Source organism: Natrix helvetica (assembly GCF_964273705.1).
Source record: "Natrix helvetica genome assembly, chromosome: Z".
Classification (NCBI taxonomy): Eukaryota; Metazoa; Chordata; class Lepidosauria; order Squamata; family Natricidae; genus Natrix; species Natrix helvetica.
In genome coordinates this window covers 98887618-98914406 of record NC_138554.1, presented here as the reverse complement: position 1 = coordinate 98914406, position 26789 = coordinate 98887618, and the positions used below count along the sequence as shown (strand labels likewise).

The 26789-nt window shown below is 40.8% G+C and overlaps 1 protein-coding gene and 1 long non-coding RNA gene across 14 annotated transcripts; one reads left to right on the top strand and one right to left on the bottom strand.

The window, feature by feature from the left end:
- The first annotated feature begins 1083 nt into the window (after window positions 1-1083).
- Window positions 1084-4496, top strand: LOC309381996. The gene is made up of 2 exons (XR_014173609.1): window positions 1084-2801; window positions 3657-4496. It is a non-coding gene; the product is annotated as an uncharacterized lncRNA (long non-coding RNA).
- Window positions 2809-26756, bottom strand: HOXA3 (homeobox A3). 13 transcript variants are annotated; one of them, XM_081933388.1, is made up of 4 exons: window positions 26705-26756; window positions 21803-21884; window positions 8664-9270; window positions 2809-6134 (listed from the first exon to the last, which is right to left on the bottom strand). In XM_081933388.1, the coding sequence occupies exons 3-4, from the start codon at window positions 9151-9153 to the stop codon at window positions 5371-5373; spliced, it is 1254 nt and encodes a 417-aa protein (XP_081789514.1). In that variant the 5' UTR covers window positions 9154-9270; window positions 21803-21884; window positions 26705-26756; the 3' UTR covers window positions 2809-5370. The 13 variants fall into 13 exon arrangements, with proteins under 13 accessions (XP_081789514.1, XP_081789516.1, XP_081789509.1 ...); XM_081933390.1 differs by lacking the exon at window positions 26705-26756 and adding an exon at window positions 23751-23808; XM_081933383.1 differs by lacking the exon at window positions 26705-26756 and adding an exon at window positions 23609-23787.
- Window positions 26757-26789: the final 33 nt, after the last annotated feature.

Genomic DNA, 26789 nt, shown 5'->3' with positions numbered 1-26789 from the left:
AGAAGGAACGCCTCATTGGGGCCGGAGAGGCATTATTTACACTTTTTTTTTTTTAGGAGGAGGCTTATCTCCGCTGCTCGTTCGCTCCCCTTTTGCCTCCTAATCTGAAATAATATCTGGGGCGAGTGGCTGTGCTTGTGTGAGTGTTTGTGTGCCTGCCTCTCTTGCGGTCGCCGCTTGGCCGTTCGTTCCTACCACCGCCGCTGCTCCTCTAGCCTCCGCGGCTCTGCTCACACTGTAGGGCTTCTGCCCCCTGCGCCCTCCCCTCTCATTGTTTGGAACTGTCAGGCAAGCGCTTCGCACCTCACAAATCATTTAAGCACCTCCAATCTGACGCCTTGAGTCATTAACAAAGTAATCCATTAATCTTCAAAGTTTTGACATTGCCGGCTCCGCATCTCAACCGCATCAGAAAGTTGCACCCGGCCTGGGTTGCCAAGCGTTGAGCCCTGCTTCAGATTTGCATTTTATTTGTATTTCTTCCCTTCACCACCAGTCCTAAAGAAATAAATAATTACTTCCTAAAATTAAAAACAAGCACCAGGACAAGGTGGGTTTTCCCACCCCTCCTCAAGACCTGGCATCTTTCTGCATTTCTCAGGGGGTGGGGGTGCTCCACTTTTATGAACGGTACAGTACAGAGAACAATTGGGGACCGATTTTGGCATGTATCCATTGTGTGGAAAGAATTTTCTCCAGGAACTTCGCTTCCATATGCAGAAGAGTAGAAGTCAGTCCAGCTGTGTCATGTACATATCTTGAGTTGGCTGGGCAGAACTGGATAGTACAATCATAGGCATTTCCATCAAACACCTAAATCATAGAAGTATGTTTCACAGAAATGCAGTCGATTTCAAGAACAAATCAAAGTATTAACACAAACGACATTGGAATCAGCTGACCCTGACTCACTGTTTCTCCTTAACCACAATAAAAATGGGTCAGGTAAGGAAGTAATCTTGATGGCGAAAGAAATTTAATATCAGTTTTAAAAATTATTATCAATCCTGTAGGAAAGAACTATAAAACGGATCCCCTTTCCAAATAAGATTGTTTGACCGACACCATTTTTGTTTGCTTTTCTTTCGATTTGCTCATTCAACAACGCTGAAGACTTGGACAGAATGATTCTTCAATCGCCTCAAATAAAACGGGAAATGAAAGGAGGGGGGCTGGAAACAATGGAAGGAACAGGGGGATTCAGTAACAAGGAACAGAAAAGGGTATTTCCTCTCCTCCAAAGCAAAAGATGCCAGGGAGAGAAGAGAAGAGAAGAGAAGAGAAGAGAAGAGAAGGGAAGGGAAGGGAAGGGAAGGGAAGAGAAGAGAAGAGAGAAGTATTCCTACGCATTTCAAGGACTCCCTATATGTCCCCCATTTTGAGATTTCGAGTTAGTGCTGAGAATTATTTACGATGGTTCAAATAATAAACTGATTGCTTCATCTTCTGATGAAGCACATCTGAGCAGAAGGAAAAGGAACAGCAGGCCTTTTCGTTTTTGAGTGAATCAGTCATCCCCCCCCCCACCTTCTCCAATATGGAAGGAAAGCTGGTGAGGGGGAGGGGTGAGATACTGTAATAATCTTAACATAAAATTCAGATGGAAATTGTTTAAGAATAGAGGGGGAGGAAAGAGGGTATATATGTTGTTGGGTTTGGGTTTTTTTTTTTAAAAAAAAATCTTGCTTTACTCCAAACAAAGCTCTGCTGAAATCTAGGCGTGATCAATCTTCTCGGCCAAAATGCCTTGACAGCTTCTGGCCCTTAAGAACACATTTCGAGCTTCATGCCCTTTCCTAGATGAAATGTGACTGAGCAAAGAAGAAGAAAGGTTGTTGAGGGGGAGGAAGAAACTCTAGTAAATAAGCAAGAGAGATGCTGCTGCATATTTTTTCCAAACGGATCCCACCTTACTCTACCCTCTCAATGAAGGGTAGAAACTTCAGCTTAACTCGCCTGGAAGACAGCCACAGGCCTAAGGATATTATTTCATTATTTATTTATGGAATATTGATGGTAACAGCAAGGCGTTGCTGGTGTGTGTGTGTGTGTGTGTGTGTGTCTGCGCGCGCCTGTGTGCGCCCCAGCTTCTGTATGTTATACCTAAAAGAACCCCATAAAGGAGGTAAGGCGAGCAAGGGAGGCGGCTGGGGCAATTCGGTTCACTGAGGCTTTGTTTGTTGAATTGGTGTGGGAAGGGATATTGGGAAGATTTTTGTTTTTATTTTCTGTAGGCTGGATTGTGGGTTTTCTTTTCTTTTCCAGTAGGCAATCTAATAGAAAAACTACCCGGAACAAAGAGCTTTTCTTCTCGGTTGTCTTTTTTAAAGTAGCAATTTTTATTCTTTTCTTACTTCTGTGTTTTCTGTAAGAACACACATTTTCTTCGTGCAGCTAAACTATATGCAGGATGAAGGGAAGGGATAAATAATTGTCTTTGAAATCAGATTGGAACACGGGGATGGGGGTGGTAACCCACTTCCTTTGTCTTATATACCTTCTTAAGGGTCAGTTTTTCTGTCCTCATAGCAGAGTTTTCTCTCTTTCTTTCCCCGTCAATGCCATAAATTCATGTAATGCATTTTTCCCTTCAATTAATTTTGAAAGGGGGGGGTTAACCCTTCAGTCCCTTTCTATTTAATCTTTTCCCAAAAGATAGAAGTTTCAAACTGATTCCTCCACTCTAATAATTATCTTTTAAATAGTTTTGCTTTTTCAATAGATTTGATTATTTCCTATTCAGCCTGGAGCCACACAGCTGCTAAGTATAGAGAAAAATGGTTCAGCGAAGATAAAATGCAGTAAGTATAGAATGCAAAATTAGAACGAGGAATTTATTATATTGCACAATCACTGGGCCCAGTTTTTCAGATACAGAGGAGAAGAAAGAAGAAAAATACCAGAGATATTTTATTTAGCGAAAAAATAAAGACCGATATAATATTTTAGAAAGGGAAACCAATATGATGGCAAATTTATTGAGATTAAACAAAATAACCAGATCATACGGTGGCATATCCCCCATATACATATACATATACATACTGAGGTCTTCCTAAACAAATTCAAGACAGGCGATGAACCCCATGTTAAAATTACATGTTTTCTATGTTTGGAAATAAAGGTGGGGGGAATGGTTCCCTCTATGGATTCTCCATGTTTGTTAGCACAGATGTATTTGAGGGACAGAAAGGATCTGGTAGGGCTGCATCAAACGCTTGTTTAGAAATTGTGTGTATGCGTATGTATTTATGAGTGGGAGGGATTCTATACATTCACCTATATTATATAAATTATTTTTTTCTATTCTCCACCCTCCCCCTCCCCCTAACCCTTTCTAGAAAGAATGAGAAAGATTGGGATGTGAAAGGAAATTAGATTAACAAGATGTGCGGGAATGATAACAATTCTGCAATTCCTGTAGCCAGAGAGGGGAAGCAGCCTAGTTGGTGTGGGGGAAAACTATAAGCTCTTTCAAAGCTGCCCAAGTCGCCTCGCGAACAGATTTATTGTTGCGGAATCCGTTTCTTCATTAATGGGATGATAAATTGTATCTGCCTGTAAACAAATGTGCTTTGAATCCATGCCATACCAAACATGAGCCCACACGCTCGTTTTAAGTCCACGGACTCTTAATTCAGTTTCGTTCTCTTTAGGAAAACAACAAGACTTGTCCACCACCGTTTCTCGATTGTCCATTTTGTCCCGTGGGGCAAAGTGTGCGGGTAAAACAACTCCGATCGTTTCTCCTCGCGCGGAGGCGAGAAGAAACCGAGAGCTTCCCCAGTCAACAGGGGAAAACAGCCTGCAGCCGGGCAGCCTGCGGCCTCCAGAGAAATGTTGAAGCACCTGAGCTTCTTCGTTCGAGGAAGAGGCTCCTTCAGAAACAGCCTTTGTTTCTCCCCCAGCTCGCTAGTCTTGGAGCAGAGTCCACCACTTTGAAGAGGAGAACAGCCGTGGACAAGACGAGAGACTGAGACCACCTACGACAAAAAAAAAAAAAAAAATCTGCAAAGAGAGATGCCGACAATCAGCCACGGTCAGAAATCGGGATCTTTTCCAGCTTGGAACAGTTTAAGCGCCCTGTATAGTGCGGCTCTTCTTTGGAGAGGTCGCCAGGCAAGCGCTGACTCAGGAAAATTACTCGGTGAATCTGTCTCTGGGTCTGGAGTCAAACGCGAACTACCGGAACGCTTGTTGGACCAGCCTTGATGGTGCTGGAGGAGGCATTGTTCGATATTAAGGCGACAGAGAAGCGCGCCTACCTTCTGGAAATACTTAAAATTTTGGCAGCTTTAAAAGTCCAGTCAGAAGGAAGAGAGGTCTTGGGGGGGATTTAAAAGCTTGACTGTGCATTTAAAACTCAGGGGGCTCAATCGTTCCTGATGTTCTTTTACTCGCTCCTTTTGTCTTTGGATTCGGACTGGAGGATGGCATTCAAATGATTTATCATAAATTTCTATTATTCAGAATAAAAGCTTTTATTTAGTAAGTTAGTTTTAAGAAGTGAGTGTATCCTTTTGAAAACAAAACCATGATCCTTTGTTATCAAATCCCAGTTTACCCGTTTTCTAATTAGATTATCTATATACCTCCATTACTTTTCTACTTTGATGTGTTGTTTTAGAGATTTTATTGCATTATTTCTTTTTTAAAAAAAATAAAAGAATTCTGGTTCCTTTTTCAAATGATATTCTCTTTGTATGCCATTGAACATACAGCCAGTCAATATTTCCTGAATACTCAGGGTAAAGAAGTTTATTTTTAATATCTTCATATATATAAATATGAACAGATGGGGATAAATAAAAAATTTAAACACTTAGATTATTCCAAAAAATATAAATAAATCTGAAAATTCACCAGCATACACACGATTAAAGACGTACACGTATTAATCATTTTGCTCAGGAGCCCCTGTCCAAGCGCCCTTTTTTCTTATTATCTAAAAGAAGTGCAATTAAAATAAAAAATGTTTCCCAGACGGGATTGATTTTGTACGAACAAATTCACATTTAAGAACTGTATAGAAAATTTGTTCATAATACCCTGTTTTGATAAAAGAGTCAAAGGTAAGAGTATAAAGCCTATGTATACTCTCAAAGCAAGATCACAAGGCAAGAGTTCAAGAAGATAAATATCCACTATTGAAACTAGAGAGCAATTCAAGCAACAAATATTGCTACGTCACATAAACTGGAAAACGCATTTTACCAAAAGGAAAACACATCAGAATAAAACCCAAAAGCAAATAAAACTGTTTGTATTGGGTAGCGCAGTGGGGGTGGATTAAAAGTTGGGTCCCCCCCTCCAATTTCTTTTAAAAAAACTTGGGAAGCTTTTAAGACTCACTGTATAATCAATGTTACATTACAGATGGGTCAATTTGGGTGCTTCCTGAATTCTTCCCTGAGAAGGATGGTGAGAAGTAAGATCTGTGTATGTTGGGTGCTGATCACAAGGTCCATGATGATGGTTGTTGCCCATTGCCCCACTATAGTCCATATTGGCGGAGGATGGATGAGGGAGATGAGTTAGCCCAAAGATAGATGGTCCTGAATTTCCCATGGTATCCACATAATTGCCCCCAACATAGACGGGGCTTCCCTGTATATGCGGATTGCCATAACCATTGCCTTGAAGAGAGTGAGGGTCATATTCAGGTGTCACTGCTGCAGTTCCGGCGTACCTCTTTTGAGGTGGAGGGCAGTTATTGATAGGAGCCGGATATGATGTAGTGATGCTGTAGGTATTCGGATGAGTCTTGCTGAAAGATGGCGGTGACTGGGGCTCATATGGAACACTGTTGACGAGGGAATGCATAGAATTCAGGTAGCCTCCAGCAGCTGGAGGGACAGGACTTCTGCTTGGGGATTGTCCTCCAGAAGAGGTCATCATGCCTTTGCCCTTCTGATCCTTTTTGTATTTCATCCTGCGATTCTGAAACCATATTTTGATTTGTCTTTCAGTGAGATTTAGGAGGTTAGCCATCTCTACCCTTCTTGGCCTGCAAAGGTATCTATTGAAGTGGAACTCCTTTTCCAGTTCTACCAGCTGGGCACTGGTGTAAGCTGTGCGAGCTCTTTTAGAAGAAGCTTGCCCTGGGGGGCTTTTATCACCAGCACAACTCTCACCTACATAAATCATACAAAGAACAAAATAAGTAGGATGATACCTAGCATACTATGACCAGAAATAATAATAAACTACTACTTGCTAAATTTGCAAGTATTCTGAGAGATCTAATGTTAGAATGGCTCACTCTGCCCAAACAAATAGCAAATGTATTTAAATGGAAGGAAGGCTGATCAAAGGCCATTTGCTGCCTGAGTCAAAGTACATGTGGTGTTCTTCCATTCATTGAACTATCCTGTGTTGAATCAATCATGATGAATGGTCAGTGTCTCCCTCATACTGAGGCTAGCAAGCTTTCATAAGAAGAGCACCGAGGCAACATTACTGATCCTTTCAAACCTAGGACCCTCCAAATATATGTCTTCTAATTTCTTATCCCCAGAATAGCTATTTGGAGTGAGGATTATAAGAATTGAAAACCATCAGGCTAGAGAATATTCTGATCTTTTCCCTCCCATTTTAATGATCTAGTAATAATTGCCTGAAGCAACCATTTCTAGAAAAGGAACCACGCAATCTTCAAAAACTACTAGAAATAACAGCTCCTCGGAAATGTAATTTTTACAAGAAAGATAAACAAGGCAGCTAATGATTGTCAGACTACTCTGCCTCAGCGCAAAACCGCAGAAATTCCGTGTTATTTGAGTTGGATTATTGTCAATAATATGGATATCTTATATCAGTAAAATCAAAATATAATCCTGATAGCAAACATTCATTCTCCCTCCACTTTCTTCTTAAGATAACCTCGGATACACACCTGCAGTAAAATATTTCCTGGCTTAAAGCCATTTTCAGCCCATTGAAAAGAATAGAATGAAATAAGAGATTTCAAGGCCAAATCTGTGATTGAGTTTAAAGGGATATACTGTTTGATGCCAAGAAGGGGCTTTGTATTACAAAGCCCATCAGGCTCAATTCTCTCAAGCAATTTAGAGATATAATGGGAGATGTAATCCAAAACAACTGGAGGACACTTTCTTCCCTACTCTTAAAGTGTAAACCTAGCCTGTCTTGATCGATTTTTAAATACATGTAAGGGTAAACTGTTTATTATTTATTTACTTAATTGTCCTGTGTCTATAGGGAGGGAGAATACTTGTCTATAGGGAGGGAGAATACTAAGGTGTTTTTAAAAATGCCCTGCACTTTTCTTCACATTAGCGAAGAAACCTCTGCTGAAGCTACTTTGATTATTAGAGGATAGTATTTTGGAAGATATAAGTTGTTCTTTCAAGTTTTATATGCTTAAGCTTAATTTATGTATCTAGGCTTCTGGCTATTGGACTTAATGATGAGATAAGGCTGCAGCCTAAAGCATATCTACCCAAAAGGCTTTGTAGCTGCTATTTCCAAATACAAGCATTTAGCATCTACTCTTAGTATTCTGATTGACGATAGATTCTGGTTTGGTAAACTAAGATATGTGTGTGTGTGGATAGATAGGTAGGTAGGCAGGCAGGGAGGGGGAGGGAGGGAGGGAGGGGGAGAGAGAGAGAGAGAGAGAGAGAGGGAGAGGGAGAGGGAGAGAGAGAGAGAGAGAGAGAGAGAGAGAGAGAGAGAGAGAGAGAAATATAGAACATAGAGCACTGAATATTTTAAATAATAAAGCCTGACTAGAGTTGATTTTACTCTGTGATAGCATTAGAAATGCATTGAGGAAAACATTTGCAAAAATGTTTAGAATCTACTTTCTCAGTCCAAGATAAATTGTGGAAGTAACGATAAGTAGAAGCCAAATGCCTGGGGAAAAAAGGACGCTAATACTTTTCTCATCGATTTGGGTTTACTTATGTAATAACACTGTAGATAAACACTGTAATCCACCCATAATGTATTTATGGACCTGACTGCAGAGTGCTAAAGAAACCTAAGCTTTGTTCCCATTCCTATAAGGCTGCCAGTCTGTGAGCTAAAATCAAAGGAGGTTATGAATATCAAACAAAGCATTGATCTTGACTGAAGATAATGATGAGCTATTTTATTCTCATTACGCTTCAGCAGGACTAGGTCGCTGGCTTATTGCTGGAATAGAATCAAGAAAAAAAAAGTGCTAACAGTGGTGGAAGAGAGGCCAGGGGCTTGTACATATCTGGCTCTGGTTTAATAGCTGCCAAAGAGGGAGAGGGAGAGGCTGCAGTATGGAATGTTGAAGATGATTCTAACAGGCATCCAAGCTTGAAAAGAGAGAAGCAAAGGGAACTTCACATTCTTTTTTCAGAGTTGAACAGAGGTCACCATCAAGCAAACTGAAGCCTCTCTCATCACCCGACTCTCTCGAGATGGGCTTGTGTGCGTATGCACAAATGAAATAAAATAATGCTTGTGATCTCAAGAGATTGTACAGGTTCAATTTCCCAGCAAAAACAGTGGGGAAGTTTCATCTCTTTCCTGACACCATGAAATACTTGGCAGGCAGGGCTCCCAAGAAGTTTAGCAGAACTTTGGAGAGTGGTGGATCAGCTGCTTGTGCTAGTAAACACTGAACCCTCCTGTTTTCTCCAGTTAACCCTCCCCTATTCCATTACCTGAACTGGAGCTGCTGTTTTTCTGCTTGGTGTTTTGCCGAGATTCTTTCATCCAGGGAAAGATTTGTTTGGACATGGTAGGGGAGTTCAGGATGGAGCTCTTTGTGGCATTGGCAGGGGTGCTGTTGGCAGTGGCATTTTGAGGTGGCGACACAGAGGGGGGAGGAGGAGGGGGCAGTGGTGGTGCCTGTTGGGTCGGAGGCTGTTGCTGGGGCTGTTCTGGTAGGGTTGGGGGCTGGAGAGACTGGCTGGGGATGGTTCTCATACAACTCTCGCTGATTTCATTGGCCTTGTGATGGGACACAGTGTTGTTGGTGCCGACGGGAGACTGCAAAGAACATGCAGGTCGATGGTACTCAGTTTCCACCAGCGCAGAAGCAGAAGGCGGAGGATATTGCTGCTGACTAGCATTGTAAGCGAAACCATTTGCTCCTTGGTAGGGATAGCCTCCATAGATCGCAGAGCTGTCGTAGTAGGTCGCTTTTTGCATTTCGTTGTTTCCCAATATTTATTTCATAAACTGACAGGGTCTTGACACCCTTAAAGAATAACATTGGCACCACTCTGTCACGTGACGTATCTCCTCCAATGGCCTCTCCTTGTAGACCTAGGGTGTAGGGAAAGCACAGGAGAGTGGAGAAATAGTACAAATCCATCTTACTTTCAATAGCTAAGTGACATGAAAGCCATAACAGAAAAAGTGGTCAGCAATATTTAGCAGCATGACTTGGCCTGAAGGCGAAGAGAATTTCTGTAAGAGGAGGGGGAGGGAGAAATAGAAAGAGATATGCAGAGATTTACTGGCAGCCCAGATTGTGTGGTTTACAGATCCAAGAGAAAGTAGAATTGGGTGATTTCTAATCACGCACACACTCACATCCACATGCAGGCTAAGAATTGTTTTATCTTTTCTCCCATAAAAAGGGCTCTGATCGATCACTGCAATAAATGGCCTCCAGATAAGAAAGAGGTTGGAGCAGATTGTTTTCCATAACTGATTTAAGACTATGAAGCGCTTCAAAGCACCACTTACGATTTCCTTTTGCTTTCCTTTCGAGCAATATCATATTGTTTCCCTTATTTATTGAAAGAAAAAGAAAATCTTGCTGTACTTTACTTAAAGGGTTGGATACAATGCCCTTTAAAGAAAAATCAATACATGCATCTTCAAGGCTCACCACGAAGAGTGACTCAACAATCCAGCGCTGGAGGGGTTCGAACTCATGAAATGTTGGCTAGGAAACCAAAAGGTTTGATAAATGGAACCCATAATGACCCTCGTGTGATGAAACTGCACAGTGGCTGGGGATATCCCGAGCTTTCTCTGTTTAATAATCAGCCAACTTCCTGCGCATAAATTAGCTTTAACTGCTGCCAGTTTAGACAGGGACACAAATCTGGCCTCTATCATCCAATAGTCTCCACATGTAGCAAACGGGTAACAGTCAGAAATTATCTTCCAGTTAGCGCTCCTTTGTGGGAAGTTTCAGGCCTGTCCCTTTGGTTGGTTGTGTCCTTGCAGGATCCCGGTCTAATTATTTGAGGGTGTATCAAACATGACATTATTACTATTATGGTTGGTTGCACAGTCAATCAGATGTTTTGAATTATTATTTTCCCCTTTCCCTCCTTCATGAATATATTCACGAATATCTGGAAAAAGGCACACCCGATAGTGTCCATCTCCATGACCACAGCTTGAACCTTCCTCCTAACTCAACCATAATAGGTTCTGTCGCTGAGATTGCAGTGTCATTTGATGTATGGAGGTCATTTGGATGCAGACAGAGGAATGGGTGCACAAAACCACAAACACTCTTACAAACCAGGCAAATATTTTTTGTTCACTCAACATTGTTTACCTGTCTGAGCAGAATCAGCTAGAGAAGAGGTTGGGTGGGATTTCAGAGGACTCCTTATCTGCAATTGAAGAACTTTTTACAGATCATCTGAACCGCCAGTTTAGAGCCTATCATTTCCATGCCTTCTCTCCAAAGTCCTCATATTCACACAAACATTCCCAACTCAAGTTCCAGTCAAAACAATGGGCTGCCAGGGTATTTTGCTGGAGGGATATATTACACACTATCACCTCACAAGCATACTCAAATTAATTGCAGGATTTCAGTTCACTCAAGTTTCTTTCAGAACAAGGCACACATGAGAGGCAGATTGATTTAATAAACCTCTTACAGATGGCAGATTCCTTCGACAAAGGATGAAGCTATCTTCTTTTTATTATTTGCTTGGTTTAAAAACAACAATCACGTCATTCAAAAGTTATAATAAACAACCTATATTGAAAAATATAGAAGATGAATTTCAGCTGTAGTTTAGGTTGGGTAGGAACTGGCTTCATCTGATTTAGGAGTAAATTTACTTTAAACTCCAGAACTTTACTTTGAATTTGACTGGGGAGCTTGAACGTTACTATCTGTTTTCAAACAACCCTTCTTAATTTCAGACTTCTAACACTTTTGCCTTTTTGTTGGGAGAGCGGGTAGGGTGGAAATGTTTATTTCGTTTTTTGAATTAAGAAATGTGAAACAATAAGATTCTGGCTTTTTCCTTTCTGCACTTTTTAGAAAAAACTCTTACAAGAGTTCTCCGAAGTCTCTTTTGCTTGTAAGTAGGGGGGGGGGGGAATGAGCAAAAGTGACTTTGGAGTGAGACCATTGGGTAGCCCCCTTCCTGCTTGTGGATAGTCAGTGCAAACAAAAAGCAGTTGACAACAATGCCCACAACAGAGGAAATGGCTTTTGTTTAAAGATTTAAAAAAAAATACACAGGTTCACATGTTATACAGAATTGTTTCACTAAAAGTAAATGCTTGTTTTAAGAGAATGAAAATATAGGAAAACCCAAAAAGCAGCCACTGAGGGAAACTTGTAGAAGCACTATTCCATCACCAAAAAGTCTGTTTGCAAACCCAATGACTTCAAAGTATGACTTCAAACTCATACTCGTACTTTCTAGTAATTACTTTCTAGTAATAGTGGATTATTTTGCCAACCTGTAGGCTGATGCCTGGTTGTTACTGTTGTTGTTTTATGGCATCTATCTGACACAAGTTTATTCCAAAAACTGTTCCCACTTGATTAAAAGCAACATACTTCTTGCACCCGTGGCCACGATGGCAATTTTACAGCTCAATCCTATTCCTATTCAGTTCAGAAGGAAGACCCATTATAACAAATGAGATTGGCTCTCTGAAAAGCCTGCATAGGATGGCAACTTTGGTTCAGGAATACTTGGGGGGAGGGGTGTATAAGAAAAAAGTGAGATCCGCACTTGGTGGAGAGGTCTTTCCCTGAAATCTCGGAAGCGGTGCAAAGTTTTCTTGGAAAGACTGATTTCCACCCACCAACACCCAGACAAAGAATCCAGCCTTCCAATCACCACTATATTGGCCCGATCCACAAGGCAAGGAAAATAAACGTGCATGCACAGGAGTTTCTGGAGTTCTTGCAGAGACTACCGGGTTGAATCCAAAATCACCAGTGTTCTCTTGAGCTGGCTAGCAGACCTGGGTACAAGTTTGGAGTCCTTTTTCTCTGCGCTTGTCTGGCTTACCCTTCTACCCACCCCTCCTGTAAATCGTGGTCCACGCGGGGGGGGAACCCTACTAACATTCCCCACCCACTTCCCCACTGCTGGCCTCCTCTCGGCGGCCGGAGATTTCCTGCCAGATAAAGAAAAGTTGAGGGGAGAGGGGCACCCGGCCTGAACTCGACGTGAAATGGTCTATCCGTCACTGCCTGGAAGGAAGCTCCAGCCTGTGAACTCTTCTTGAACCGAGATTTAAGTCTCTGGTCATAAATCAACCAGGACATAAACTCCGGCATTCACCACTGATAGCCGCGTATTTGGGGCTTGCTTACCTTAATTCTGACGACTGAGGCGGAAGCCAGTATTGGTCTTTGGAGGCTAAGCGACAGTCATTCCCTGCCAGCCCGGGGATCGGGCCCTCTCCCTTTAACCCCTCCGCCCTGAGAACTAAGTGCCTTCTGCCCCTCCGGGATGGGGAACAGTTTAAGTCACTTCTGCCAGGACGAGCCCAAGAATCAGAACCGGAGGCGCCTGCCTTCACCAGGAAGGGGACACCCAAGAAGGTCTTTCTTCAGCTTGCCTCTGATGAAGTGCCCCCCCCCCTGCCCTGTCCTTACCTCATTCCGGCCCCAACCTCCACGCCCTCCACCTCACCCCTGGGGCCGAGTGAGAGTCGTGCCTCGCTACCCTCGGACAAGTCTCTTCTAGACCGGATCACTGGGAAAAGGCAGAGGGCTGCCTGTGCAACCTTGCACGCCCAAGGGGGCGTTTGTTGGGAGAAAGGAGGCAGTTGCCTCGGGAAGTCCGGGGCAGGCAGGAGACATGGGGGGGGGGAGATGGAATGGATGGAGTGAGAAGAAAGAGGCAGTGAAAGAGTGAAGGGCCAGAGAGGCATTAGAGGCCAGGAAAATTATGCTAATCGAGACAAAGGATGTTCACAAAAAGGTCACCGCTCCCCCCCAGACCTTTGAGAGGGAGGGGGGAGGGAGGGGGGAGGGGGAGGGAGGGAGAGAGAGGGAGAAGGAGAGAGGGAGAAACACACACAAACATAAATTTCACACACCAGTATGGCAACAGTTTGATGAATAACATAGAGAATTCTGGACAGGTTCGGGAGACGGAAGGCATAGTTTAAAATCTGGAAGTATGCCACATATAGATAAACATTATCCCCACCTCCACCACACACAATAGTAAGTAGACTTCTGGTCTGCCTCATAATCCAGGGCGATCTCTACAGCTCTTTTAACGGGGAGGATTCAAACAATGTAGGTGACCGTCATCAGATGCCCACTTCCCCTCTTCTCCGGTTGTCCTTCCCTTAGGCAAACATTCACATGCACATCATCGAGGAAACAGCACAGCCATCCGTTTACAAAACAGCAGTTAATATTTAGGACAGAAGGAGAATCTGGCTCCGAGTTCAGCGGAAATCAGAAATAATGCCTGGATGGATAGCCAGTGAAATAAATTTGCCCGACTCCTTCCATGTCGATGGAACTAAATAATGATCAAGGTTCTAATTCCAAGTAACTGTAACTAAGCTCTAAGTAACTAAAGCAACCACTAATAAAGGCTAGGTGTAATTGCGAGGCTACATACCCCCAGGAATATTTTGGAAGTGCGAATATTTATTTGAAAATAAGAGGCACAATTTCTTAGTCAGCTGAAACATATCAAGACTTTCTAAAGCAAAGTCGGATTAATGACTTAGTCAGTCTCTTATTGCCTACCTCTCTTGTGTTTCAAATCACATTATTTAACAAATACTCACGGCCATAGGCATGCATGCTGCTCAGCACTGCTGTTTTGGTAACTTTGGTTTTCCTTTTTCTTCTTTCTCTTTCTCCGCTTCTCTTTCTCTCTTGTTCTTTTCACCTTTCTTTTTTCCACTTCTATTCCCCCTCCTCCTTCCCTTTCTGTACTTTCCGGCCATTCTCTTGTTCAATTAGTCTGACGTTTAAAATAACACCAGTAAGAAGGATAGTTTTAAATAACTTTTCTCCCCCCCATTCACGTGGAAGGGTGGGGTGGGGTATAAAGAGACCAAAACAGACAAAAAAATAAAAACAACAACAAAACCCAGGAGGTTTTAAACTGCCTCAGAAAATCAGCCAGTTGGCGCTGGAATAAGAGCTAAGTGCGATTTTGACAGGCCTTCGTTACCAAAGGTGTGGAAAATACAAAGAAGTTTCTTTAAATTGCACTGTCACCTTAAACCCCAAACAAAGCAGAACGGGGGAAAGGAGAGATTTATACATGCACGCACAAACATACACACGTACTTTCAGTTCAGGGTGGCCTCTTATGCATACCAATGGTTTTTGTCATTTATGGCGAGGCAAGATTTATAGCTTCTTGCGCCAAGCTGTAAACAGAGCTACCCAACAAAAAACACTTGCTTCTCAGAGCATATTGCGAGGACTCCACATGAAAGACAGAAAGCTGAGCTGCTGCGTAGGAGGTGGGTACGACAGCGGGGACCAAAATTCGCCGGTCAGCCGTTTTGCTATACCCCCTCCCTGCTTGGCAGTGGCGATGCAAAAAACCGCCGCTTTTGTCAACGATCAGCCCTATAGTTTTCTTCTGAAAAAATGCTGATATGACCTTTTTCCATCTCCCCACCCCCGCCACCTTTTGCCATCCCTCCACAAAAAAGAAAGAAGAAAGAAGGCCAATTATTTTGGTGGAGCTAGCAAAGAAAGTTCTCTCCAGAGAGAATTTGGGGAGAAAACTGGATGTTCAACCCACCAGTTTCTTCCCCCTATATATATATATATATATGCAGGCAACAGCCAGTATTTTGTTCACCTTGCTTAATTCTGAGTATATTTCACTAGGAAGGTGCCTGAATCAGCAAATACTAAAATCCCTCCCCTAGAAGGCAAATAAAGGTTCAAATAGGAAGGAGAATTTTCCAATATTCCAATAAAAGTATCAAATTAATAGGTGGCATTGTTCCTTTGGTCTTCCATTTATTAGTTTTATGGTTGGTAAAAGCTATCCCGTCCCCTTTGTCTCTTTCTTTAGCTCTACTGGACCTTCAGAATTTTGATTCTTGTTCTGGTTATTGAGTTTCTCCCTCGTTGCTACTACATTTTACAGGTACCTTTGCATTAATGCAATATCCCCTCTCTTATTGCCATGTAAAGAGCCAGACTCCGTTTAGATTCAAGCTGGACCAACTGGACTTAAAGCAATGTAAATCTAAATGGTTCAAGAGCCTCTTATTCTGAAGCAAGGTAGGGATGAGGGTTGTTCCTCAAAAACAAAAGCTACCTTGCATTTGCAAAGCAAAGTTTGGAAATAAATGTTTTCTCGCTAAGGAAAAAAAAAACCCAAGCAAGTTTCCTTATCAGCTCAGCAAATAGGAAATAGCATACCTTATTAAAAAGTGCATATGGGTGGGTGTAAGAAATAAAATAAACCAAAGCTCTGTAAGCAAGAAAATACTGGAAAGAGAAATATGATTCTAGATTCTTAAACTTCAGGTCAGCTAACGTTCCAAATCTACCAAATCTTTCCCTGGAAGGAATTATCATTAATTATATGGGACTTGTTTCCTGATATGGACAGCATTTTAAATCTTTTTCTACCTAGAAAGTAGAGTTTATCATATCAGCATCATTGATACCTGGGTCTCTATTTACTCAACTGTTCGCTTTTAAACTCCAGAGCACAAACACGGTCTCGGGATTGGGATTCATTATTTATGGCTGTTTTAACTGGGTCAAAATCTTCCGGAACTGGGCCATAAATCATACAAAATGATGACAAAATAATTGAGCCAAAATTAACGCTCTCCCCTTTCTTCGCAGCTGGGTCTGGTCCATGTAAAATCTAATTTTCTTTCCCTTGTCTAAAACAGCTACTTTTAAATACTATGAATTGCCAAATAATTCTGTTTAATTACACACTAACAGACAAATACTCAGAGATACATAATAAAGAGTTATGGGTGGTTAATTTTGCAGATATACTACAGACCTGCTTGTTTGGCAGATCAGAAAAGGAGAGTTAATTTATACTAAGTTACATATGTGTATGCATGTATGTTTCTCTCATATACATGCATATACAGAAAGATGCAGTCACACATATTCTGCTATTAAATATCCATACCATGTTGGTTAAAAAAAAGTTTTATTTTTGATACTTTAAATCTTTATGCATTTAAAATCGAACCCTAAGTTGAATAATTGCAATTGCCAATAAAAGAATGAGGAAAGCATAGAAGAGTGAAGGCGAGCATGCTGCTCCCAGCCCACTGGCAACATAAATCAACAGTCAGCACTCTGACCTTTAGCAATCCTGGGACTCAGTGGTGGATGCAATTTTATATAACATTTGTCCCCTTGTATAAAGCAAGGAGGGCATTCATGCCCTCTCTCTGTTCCATTTAGGGGGCAGTTCCTCCCATAATACGGAATGAATAAGTGGTTAGAATTTGGTGATAGGTAATGAAAACCTTTAGGAAAGACAGAGGAAGGCATGCTTCTGCTTTTGCTGCTTTCCAGAATCCTGTTCAAGCATATATAGCCCTGCAAAGAATCTCATTGATTATTATGGTGCGTGGATGGATGGATGCTTTTCTTTCATTCCCAGCGAGATGAGTGAAGATGCAAATGGAATGGGGGAGGGAGGAACACCTTACTTCTATACTGGATTGGTAAAGGTTTTCCTGGCACAGGCTAGGTGGGATATTGGTAAAAATAATATCACCATGCATCACAAATAAAATGGCAGCTAAATTGCATATATATCCTATTGAAGGCCCTCAGAAAGAAAGAAAGAAAGAAAGAAAGAAAGAAAGAAAGAAAGAAAGAAAGAAAGAAAGAAAGAGAAAGCACTTAGTTTCTGGCTATAATCACAGTTTCATGACATTGCTCAAAACACTCATGAAAATAATAATAATAATAATAATAATAATAATAATAATAATAATAATAATAATAATAATAATAATAATAATAATAATAATAATAATAATAATAATAATAATAATAATAATAATAATAATAATAATAATAATCAACATCAAAACAAGCCTCTCTTCTTCCTCCATATTTTGAGTTTTAAAAGGAACCTCTATAACATCTAGCAAAAAATAAAAACAAAAAGACCCAGTCTGGAACAATACGCAGGAATCGCAACCTTTTGAGTAGGGACAGCTTTCTGCTCATTGCAAAGCTCCCTTTCCCAACCTCGCAAGCCCAGCGAAACAAAGAGGAAGGCGAAGCGAACGGCTCTCCACAGCCCTCTTAAGCCTTTCCCCCCCGGACTTTTGCTTAGCCCCTCTGGAAGTCGCGCGCGCCCCAGGAACAATCAACGGAAATACCTTAAAATAAAATCCATCCTCTCTCTGTCTCCCTGTTTTTTGTTTTTTTGTTTTAACGAAGCATTTCGCCCTAACAGCCGGGCAATAATAACCTTTCCATCAGGATCAAGTGCGGTAGCCCAAACGGAGACTTCCCGAGAGTGATCGTAGCATTCGGGGGGCGGGGAAGGGGGACCGGCGATGGATAACAGAAAGCAGTCCTTGCTCTGAAAGGAAAGTGGGGAAGCGTAATCGCAGACGAAGCCAGTCCGGGTCTCCACTCCAAATGGCACAATAATGCGCTGTATTATGTGCTCACGTGGTCATACGTCAACTTAAATCCTTTTATTTGAAATCGGGAATCGCTGAAGGAATCAGGGCTGGAAGCGAGAGCCTCTGGTGTATGTGTGTACGCGCGCGCATATGTGAGTGTGTGCGCGCGAGGGAGAGACCGTGTGTTTGCTTTCCCTTCTTTCCTCTTTAAGCTTTAAGCAAGGGCATTTCAGAAGAGGGAGGGGAAAATCATGAGCTGGAGACGTTTATTATTATCCTCCCAACCCACATATTAAGATTTTTCCCCCATGTAAGTTTTAGAGGGAAGGTAAGAAGAATTATTTTCATCAAAGGCTAATCAGATGCCCAGTAGAATGAAACCTCTCTGGTGACCCTTCAGAGGTGGGGGGGGAGAGGAAGGGCACTGGGCACAAAGCAGATGAACTTCATCTGGATTTCTGCAGAGAAGTCCTTCAGACATCCCACATCCCAGCCTCTTCTGTAAGTCTATTGAGTGGGGCTTGCTCAACACCCACACGAAACACCAGAGTTTAAATTACTTGACAAAGGACATTATAATAGAAATTACTGGATAACTGTCCTTGTCCTGTTAATGGCCCAGGAGGTGGAGGAGGACAGCAGTTGCCTGCTGGAAGGTAGATCTAAATTTTACCAAAACTTTGGGCAGCCTCATTCAACTAGCACTTAGGCATTTCCTATGCAAATACTTGAGTGATGTGCAAAATTATAAGGTTCTATCTAGAGCAATGAAATGTTTAAGAAATAATAATAATAATATAACTGTCTAAGGACCAAAAACTTTGAAAACAAAGAGGAAGGACCATAAGACGACTTTTAAGTGAACTTAAGAAATTGTTTTGTTTTTGCTTTTGGACAATTTATTTCCATAGTGTCTTCTAACCTAGGAGGTGTTAAATACTTTTAATAATGAAGAAACAAGCTAGTTCTTCTATTAGGTCCACTTTGGTAGTTCTAATGGATAATTTCTACTTACCACGGCATTTCCTCTCAACTGAACCATGAGAATAAGCTCTTAGCCTTCTGCTTCTTTCAACACTCTGTCAAGCTGTTTCTCCTCTTTCCAGTCCCTCTCTTTGTTATGAATTTAAAATGTGTGAGAAAATGAAATTTACAGTCTCCACCAGTCTCCTCCAACTTATGGTTCAATTGTGAGTAATCCCACAACTTTCTTTAATTGTAAATTAATTTTAAGAGTGCTTGACTAAGAGATTGCTGGATATGGTTACACCAGGGCAAAAAAAACATGTTTAGCAACAATATGGAAGCACGTGAATTCAATATTTTTTTCCCCCAATTTGTCAGAGAATTCCCCAGTCAAAGATTGGATATTCAGCGTCTCTGACTCTTAGGAAAGATATTTTCAAACTGGCAAATAGGCATGTGTTGTCTTAAAAGGAGAACAAAAGTATTGCTAAAACACTGCAATTCTATGCATGTTTATTTGGGAACAAGTTGCATTTACTGTTGTGAAATCAGACTTCAGCAAGTTGCAAAAGCAAATTGACTGAAGTCAACAAAAGAATTTTTCTAAAACACATTTTCCTTGGAGGACATTTTCATGACTTTGTTTTCAGGTAAGTGTGCCTAGAATTAAACCCTCCAAAAAGCAGAACACAACCCTTTGACTGTTGCCTAAGTCTGCCATAAATTATAGTGCATTTGTACAACCTTAAAAGCTAGCATATGCTTTTCTACAGCACAACCATTGTTCAGAATTCTGCTGCCAAAAGCTAATCTGAAACCAAGAGCAACTTTCTGCTCTGAAGGGTTTTACAGGTTATATAAGGCAATGTTTCAGCCCAGTCAAGAGACCCTTTTGGACAACATGAAACTGTAATTAATGGTTAATGAGAAGAAATGCAGGAAAAAAGTCAACCTTTAGTTATAAGCAAACAGTTTTGCATGGAGTCAAAAGTGAAAAGAAATCTCCAAAGCAATCATGATTATCCAAAAGTTAAGGTGCAACTTCAATTTACAGGCCTACCTAGAAAATCTTCCTTTGATTTTCAAAGATCTAATTTCTCTGAATTTGTTGCTTGGTGCTGTATTAATGTGAAAACTGCTGTTGAACTATTAATTCATTGAAGACGTATGTGACTATTTAAAAAAAAAAAAAACATTCTAGGCATCTAGTTTTTTGTCTTTCTGATAGAAATTCACCATGATGTTTTTCTACCACCTCAAAGAGCTAGAGAGTTGAACACTTTAGGAGAGCTAAAAAAGTTACATTTATTTGGGGATACAGAGTGAAGATAAACTTGTTCATGCAGCTACAGAATCCAGGCTGGAGAAACATGTAACAGATCTGAGCTGGGATTCAAACAAACTTTTTGGGAAGAAAAAAGAGAAAGGCACTGATATCCTTGGTCACTGCTTTCCAAATAAATGGCTAAGATTTTTGGATCTAAGCATGATCAGTTCCTAATCTCTACTTGAGCTAAAACTATCAAGAGTAATCATATTCATATCTATTATACGTCCTACTGATTTCAGTAGGACTTCCTGTCAAATAAATATCTACAATACTGAAACCTTGGAGATTTTGTGTGTGTGTGTGTGTTGTGTGTTGGGGGGGGACGTGTGTATGTCAGGTATCTATTTACAATAAAATTATTTTTTTAACATCAGCCTTAACATTTTACATATAATATGTGTGGTATATGAGGCTAGTTTTTGTTTTTACCTTTAACTTTTACATTAACATTTATACCTAAAAAGAAACAAGATTCTATATTAAAGTATATAGCTGAGGTATGTTTGTGTGTTTGGGGGAGGGGGATTAGTTTTATAGTTCCATTTGCAGAATCTGTTCCAGCATTGGAAGAGATATGACTATTATTAGCTAACTGTACCTATTCAATTTTCTTATGAGAGAAATGTGGGGAAGGATAAATAAATTTTGTACCAATAAATAAATAAAGGGTTTTTTTTTATATATATAAAAAGTTAAGTTAGAACATTGAAAGTTGGGTCTGGAATGATGATGTATTAAATCTCAAGAACCTAAGTAATAAGCATCTTTAATTTTCTATCCTTCTAAATATTTTTATATTGAAATACAATATTTTATTTTGGAACAGCCCTCAAGATTCTAGGGCTTCTTTAAAAGGAAGAATCTGAACAAGCTATTATATCAGCATAACAAACCCTTGTAACATTATACTTTATGGCTATCTTTAAGCATGTACTAACCTAATTCTGCTTCAATTATGAGTAATTTTAGCAGACAATTCAAATAACCACCCACATACATTAGTCTGAAATCCTGGTGGAACAATCTTTTTAACATTGATAGAAATTTGAATGAAATGAGAATTTAAACTTTAACATCAAAAGTAGAGTACAACAAAGTTTTCAATCAATCCATTTTCATTGCATCCAAAGGCTTTCCAAGGAATTTTTAAAAAGTAAAAGTGATCCTCCACATTCCTAGAAGTATTATCAAGACTCATTGATAATATTCCCGCTTTTAAATATATATATCTAAAACTCTGTTCTTTCTCTCCTATATTAATGCAAAACATTCCAAAATTAGGTGACACTTTGAAAGAAAAAACACTATCAACAGTCCATCAGTGTAAACCTTTTAATGATCAACTTGGTCTTATATCTTGACACTCAACCCCCAATGCATATTCAATAATACCCCTTTACTTCTTTGGCTCTTTCCAGCCGGTGTGCAAAGCTGCCTGATTTGAATGGAGCTCAGAGAACTGCTCTTACTTAAGCTCTGTGTATTTCTTTGTTTAACAAGACGGGCATTCACTGACCAAGAAAGATGAATAGACCACAGTGAAGAAAATTCCAACCGATTTAGCTATTTATCAAACCCCAACTCTGCAGTTACCTCTCTAACAAGTCCTGGCAAACCAAGTCCTCTTCTCTGCAACATGAAACTATTTTAAACTGTTGTACAAGAGGTTTAATTTCCTCCCACCACCTCCAACAAGGTCCTTACCTCCTCGCCTTTCCAGCCACAGGACAGAATTGTTTCCAGTTTGTATACTGCTTTAAATCATATTTTCCCGTGCCCTGGAGTGCTGTAAAAAAAGAACAGGCAACAGATAAACTAACAATTAAACAGTATTGAAGTTATAGATATTAATTTCAAGTGAAGGGAAGGAACAGGACTGTTTAGCAACTTTAAAAGATACAATATTAGCAAAATCAACTTTTTTTAATTTTGCTTATAGAACAAACAAAGCAAAAGCATTAGTAAAAGGAAGTGGATAATAGTAATACCAATAGTGATGCTGTTTGCAACAGTATGGATGAAATTGAAAAATAGTTTTGCAATTCGTGACCTCTTGAATAGAATTCTTATCAGAAACATGTATTTGTTATGTGTCTGGGAAATCATTGCTTAGCATCATTTAGTCAAATAAAGCCATGAGATAATATCAACACTGATTCAGAATCAAGAATAATAATTTTTTAAAAGAGTGGGAAGTTGGAAACAGGAGAGTTAGAATAATTGTGTGTCTGTCTTCTGTGGGTCCCTTTCTAAAAATAGTGCATCGGGATAAGCTTATTGACCTCAACAGTAAGTTTTCTTCAACCATATTTAATCATGGGGTGTCTTATCCATATTTCCTCCTCTGGTTCTATCAGCAGCAGGTTTTAAAAGAAACATGCATGATCCTTCTTCACGTGGCTAGTAGAAGTGAGTGTCCAGTATTGGCCCATCTTTCTTTTGGAGGATCATTGCCGCGAATGTTTTTTTAAAAGGCCCTGTTCCATTTGGGAAAACGTTGTCCTATAGAATTTGGATTTCGGTAATTGGTTCCTTTGCCTAGAGGTAGAGTTTGGTAGGAAGTAATAAAATGTCATCTTTTGGGCTAAACATTCATTGAGAAAGAGAAAAGCAGCCATAGTAATTTATTGGAAGGGGGTGTATTTTTCCCCCCTGAACGAGCCTTGCTTTTTAGAATTGCCCATGGGTTGCATCAGATATATACTGCTAAACTGAGAGTACTCACGCGGCTTCGCCGGCTACTACAACATTGTCCTCCCTCCCCATTTTTCTACTATTTCCCCATTATCTCCTTTAAATAAATATTTTTAAAAAGCAAGCATCGCTTTCTAAAACCATCACATCAGTTTCCTGGTTTGGGTTGAACCCTCTTTCCCTTTGTACGTTTATTATTAAATATTCATTCCTGACCTCAGAAATTTAGGGTGTATTGGAGAACGATTAAATAGCACACCGTGAGATTTTAGGCTGCCAGAGCGGTTGGAAGGAGTCTTCTTCCCATCTCAAAAGTTGCGAAGTAGCCTCGGAGCTCTTACCGGAAGATGATAACTTCTCGTTATCCCCAAATCGACCCTTAATAGCGATATTTTCATTCCGTAGTAAATCGCTCGGCTTAACTAAGAGTTAGGAAGAATGCCTCCCTCCCAGACTTCAGTGTGGACTGCCACCCACCCTCATCTCCCTTCCCCTTTCTCACGGTGCTTGCTGCTCTCCCGTTTCTTGTTTGGCCCTGATGGAGAAGCCGGTAATTTATGAAGCCCTGGAAAATTTAGAGCCAGCCACCAAAATCCGCGGGGGCAGGCAACCTTCTCCAGGGAGAAATGAGGACCAGAAGCGAGGTATCACATCGATTTCGCCTCGCAGAAAAATGAATCGCCCGGATGGCAGAACTGACCGCTAAGCCGTTTGTCAGCGAAATTTCAACCTTTGGTAAAAACTGCTCCCCCGAAACAAGCCAGCTTCAAACAATGAACCTCGATCAAGGAGCAAGGCTGGTCCCTACGTACTTACCAAACCTCCTCAATCCCCCTCATTAAGAGGCTTAAAGACTCTTGCAAAGAGACATCAGAAAGGCTGGCGGGTAGGTTTGGCTTTGTTTTTTAACGAAAAGATTGTGGGGTGGAAGAGTTGTGAGTAAGAAAGAGGAAGCTACCATTCACTTCGGAAAGAATCACTTCGACGAGTGAGAACTGACGTCCACCGATTCATTGCTAGAGACCGGCATTAATTATTTAACCTGTCACGTGATGCCCCTCCACCACCACCACCCCACCCAGTCCCTCTTCCCAGATTAAAATTTCAATACTCCGAGAACAGAGGCAACACCTTTATCTATCCTAGCAGAAGCTTTTCGGTCGCTTATTGAGCCCTTCTCTCTGCTTTCTGGCAGTTTTCAGTTTTAGAAGAGGTCGTTTGGGCATCAATAATGCACAGGGTGGAGGGGGAGTATCAAACTAGGGGAGAATGAAATAACCAAACATGCTTCCCCGTCCCCCCCAAATCAGTCCCTGGGATTCGAATTTGTATTATCAGCTGCAGGTAGGGGCATAGTTGGGTTTTTGTTCCAGCCATGGCACTGTGATGGGAGTTCCAGATAGGCAGGCCCTTCCAAGAAAGGCTATCAAATGCTCCATAATTCCTTGTCTTATGGCATTTTTTGAGTGATATGGAAGGTGATGAAATCCGGATTAATTGTGCAGGAATATTATCACTCTTCTAGGAAGGGAAATGCTTCAACCTTTGATCAAATCCACAGAGAACACATGGAAGGCCAACATTCTCCTGAAATGTGGTATGAAAGGTATGAAACATTTTGGCCAGCAGATAACAACAACTCAAATTGCAACTAAGCTTCATTGGGCTGGAGCTGGACTAAGTTTTAGCAGGGTTATTTGTTTTATTTTCATTTATTTGTATCCTTTATTTTATTTTAAAAAATCCTTTATTATGTAAAATGTATTATTTTCCCAAATATCTAAAGACACTGAACATATCCAACACAACCTCCTCCTTCTATTTTCCCCACAACCACCACCCTGGGAGGTAGGTTGAGCTAGAGAGAATGACTTGCCTAGGAGTCAAGTCAAGCTCCTATTGCTTCAGGCCTATTCTGTGGGACACACACACACACACACACACACACACACACACACACACGGCCATAGACCATTTCAAGTCATCACTAGAGGAGTATCATTAATGAGAATAGGCTTTCTATCATTACAGTACAGCTGGACGATTCTAGAAGATGCTAAAATCAGTAGAGTGAAAATGGCTTTCTTTAACTGTTCTTAGGTCTGATTGCAGTTAATGAGACAAGTCAATCAATGTCTCCCCTATGTAATTTGAAACTAAATATATCCAATTTGTGGGAAACCATCCCACTGAATTCAGCTGGATTTCAGCATGATGTGGCTTATTTTGTACTAAAATCATACCAGGAAGAAGACACCTTGGCCTGTTGGTGGCCAGCAGGCTCAGCTGTGATCCAAGCATACATGATCTTAAAGAAGTGGTCTTGCATCCATTGTTGAAGGCTATTTATGGAATGGGGAGTATTAGATAGCAGCTTCAAACACATCTGCAAAATTCCACAGTGCTCAAAAATAGTTTCAACTTCCCTATTCCAACCAACATCCCTGGTTAGCCCATTCCCCATTTTAAGGAGAGTCAGATTTCCCCAAAAGCTGTATTTGCTGAAATCTAGAAAAACTTTCCACGACTTCTAACAAGGAAACTGGGTTCAAGAAAATCTGGAAGGCATTAGGCTAGAAAGGCTAAGCTAGAATTTCCCTATCATGTCCTTTCTCGATTGCTCTGTCTTGCAATGGAAAAGCCACGCAGTGCAGTCCTTCACCAGTCTCAACCAACCATACTCTTCTGTGCCTGTAATAAATCACAAGAGAAAGCTTCCCTTTCTTGTTTATTGGTCTTCCAGTTGGTTCACACTAAGGTTGCTTCATGTAATGGTGTCACTACGATATTGATCTTTGTGTATATTTCTGTGGAAAGCTAGCTAAGCAAACAAAAAACCACTTTTCTTTAATTTTTATTTAGGGGGAGGAAGAGGGCAAGAAGGGGAGACCCCTCCCCAAGTTAGCTTTGCAATTTTGGTGGATGGTATAAGTCAAGGACAGGAGTGGTGGGAGTGAGAATCGGTCCCAGAATTGATATAAGGTCAAAAGAGAGCAAACAAGATGGCAAGAATAGAAAGCCAGAAAAGAAATGGCCACACTTCCATGAATCTAACCTTTATTCCTGCTTGAAAAATAGAGACACCAGCAACAGGAAATACTCTTCAGCCTTCTTTTTCTCTCCCAATCCTTCCCCCCACCAGACCATGTACTTTAATTTTCTTGTGGCTAAAAGGACAGGCGATTTCTGATTTCTTGTGGCTAAAAGGACAGGGCATTTCTAGAGCCTGCATAGTTAGAACTTTTAAGGTTTTGCATGAATTCCACAGGCGATGATTAAATAAAATAAAAATAAACAAATCTCTGTGTCATCCCGCAAACTGAAGTGGAGAGAAGAAATAGGCTTCATTGCCCTGTTCTGCCTTGTGTGTGAGGCTTACATTGGACTGATTTTGGGAATGTCTTTCTCTTTCTTTTCTCCCCCATGTGCAGCATTAAAGAAACACTTGATTTTAGAATCCCCTTCCTTTATAAGAGGGCAAAGATGTTTGCACATATCTATGTATGTGTATGAGAGACAGAGAGGGAGGGGAGGAGACAAAAAAAAAAGAGAGAAGCACGTTTAAACCAAAGAATCAGATTAGAATGGATACTGCCTTTAAAGGTCAAGGGTTTGATTGGTCAGTCTGCTTCTTTAAAAAAACAATTAATGGGACAGAAAATGTGTCCTTTTGGTGAACTCTCCTCTTTGCCTTGGTACAATGACAGGACAATAGTAGGGTTTAAACTCCTACTCTGTAGTTTTTGGAACAATTGTAACATTAATTAGGCCAGCTAAAGTAGAAATCCAGGGCACTGCCATATAACAACACAACCTCTTCTGCTCCCCCATGCCTATCCTCATTCTCAAGTGCAACTACACATTTAAGTGACAATGTGGGAAAAGATCCATAGGATAATATTTTAAAATTACCTTGAACGGTGACAATCTGCCATATGTATTTTCCTGCCCGGTCCGATACTCCACCCTGAAAGCATACACCTTCAGGGTGCAGCCA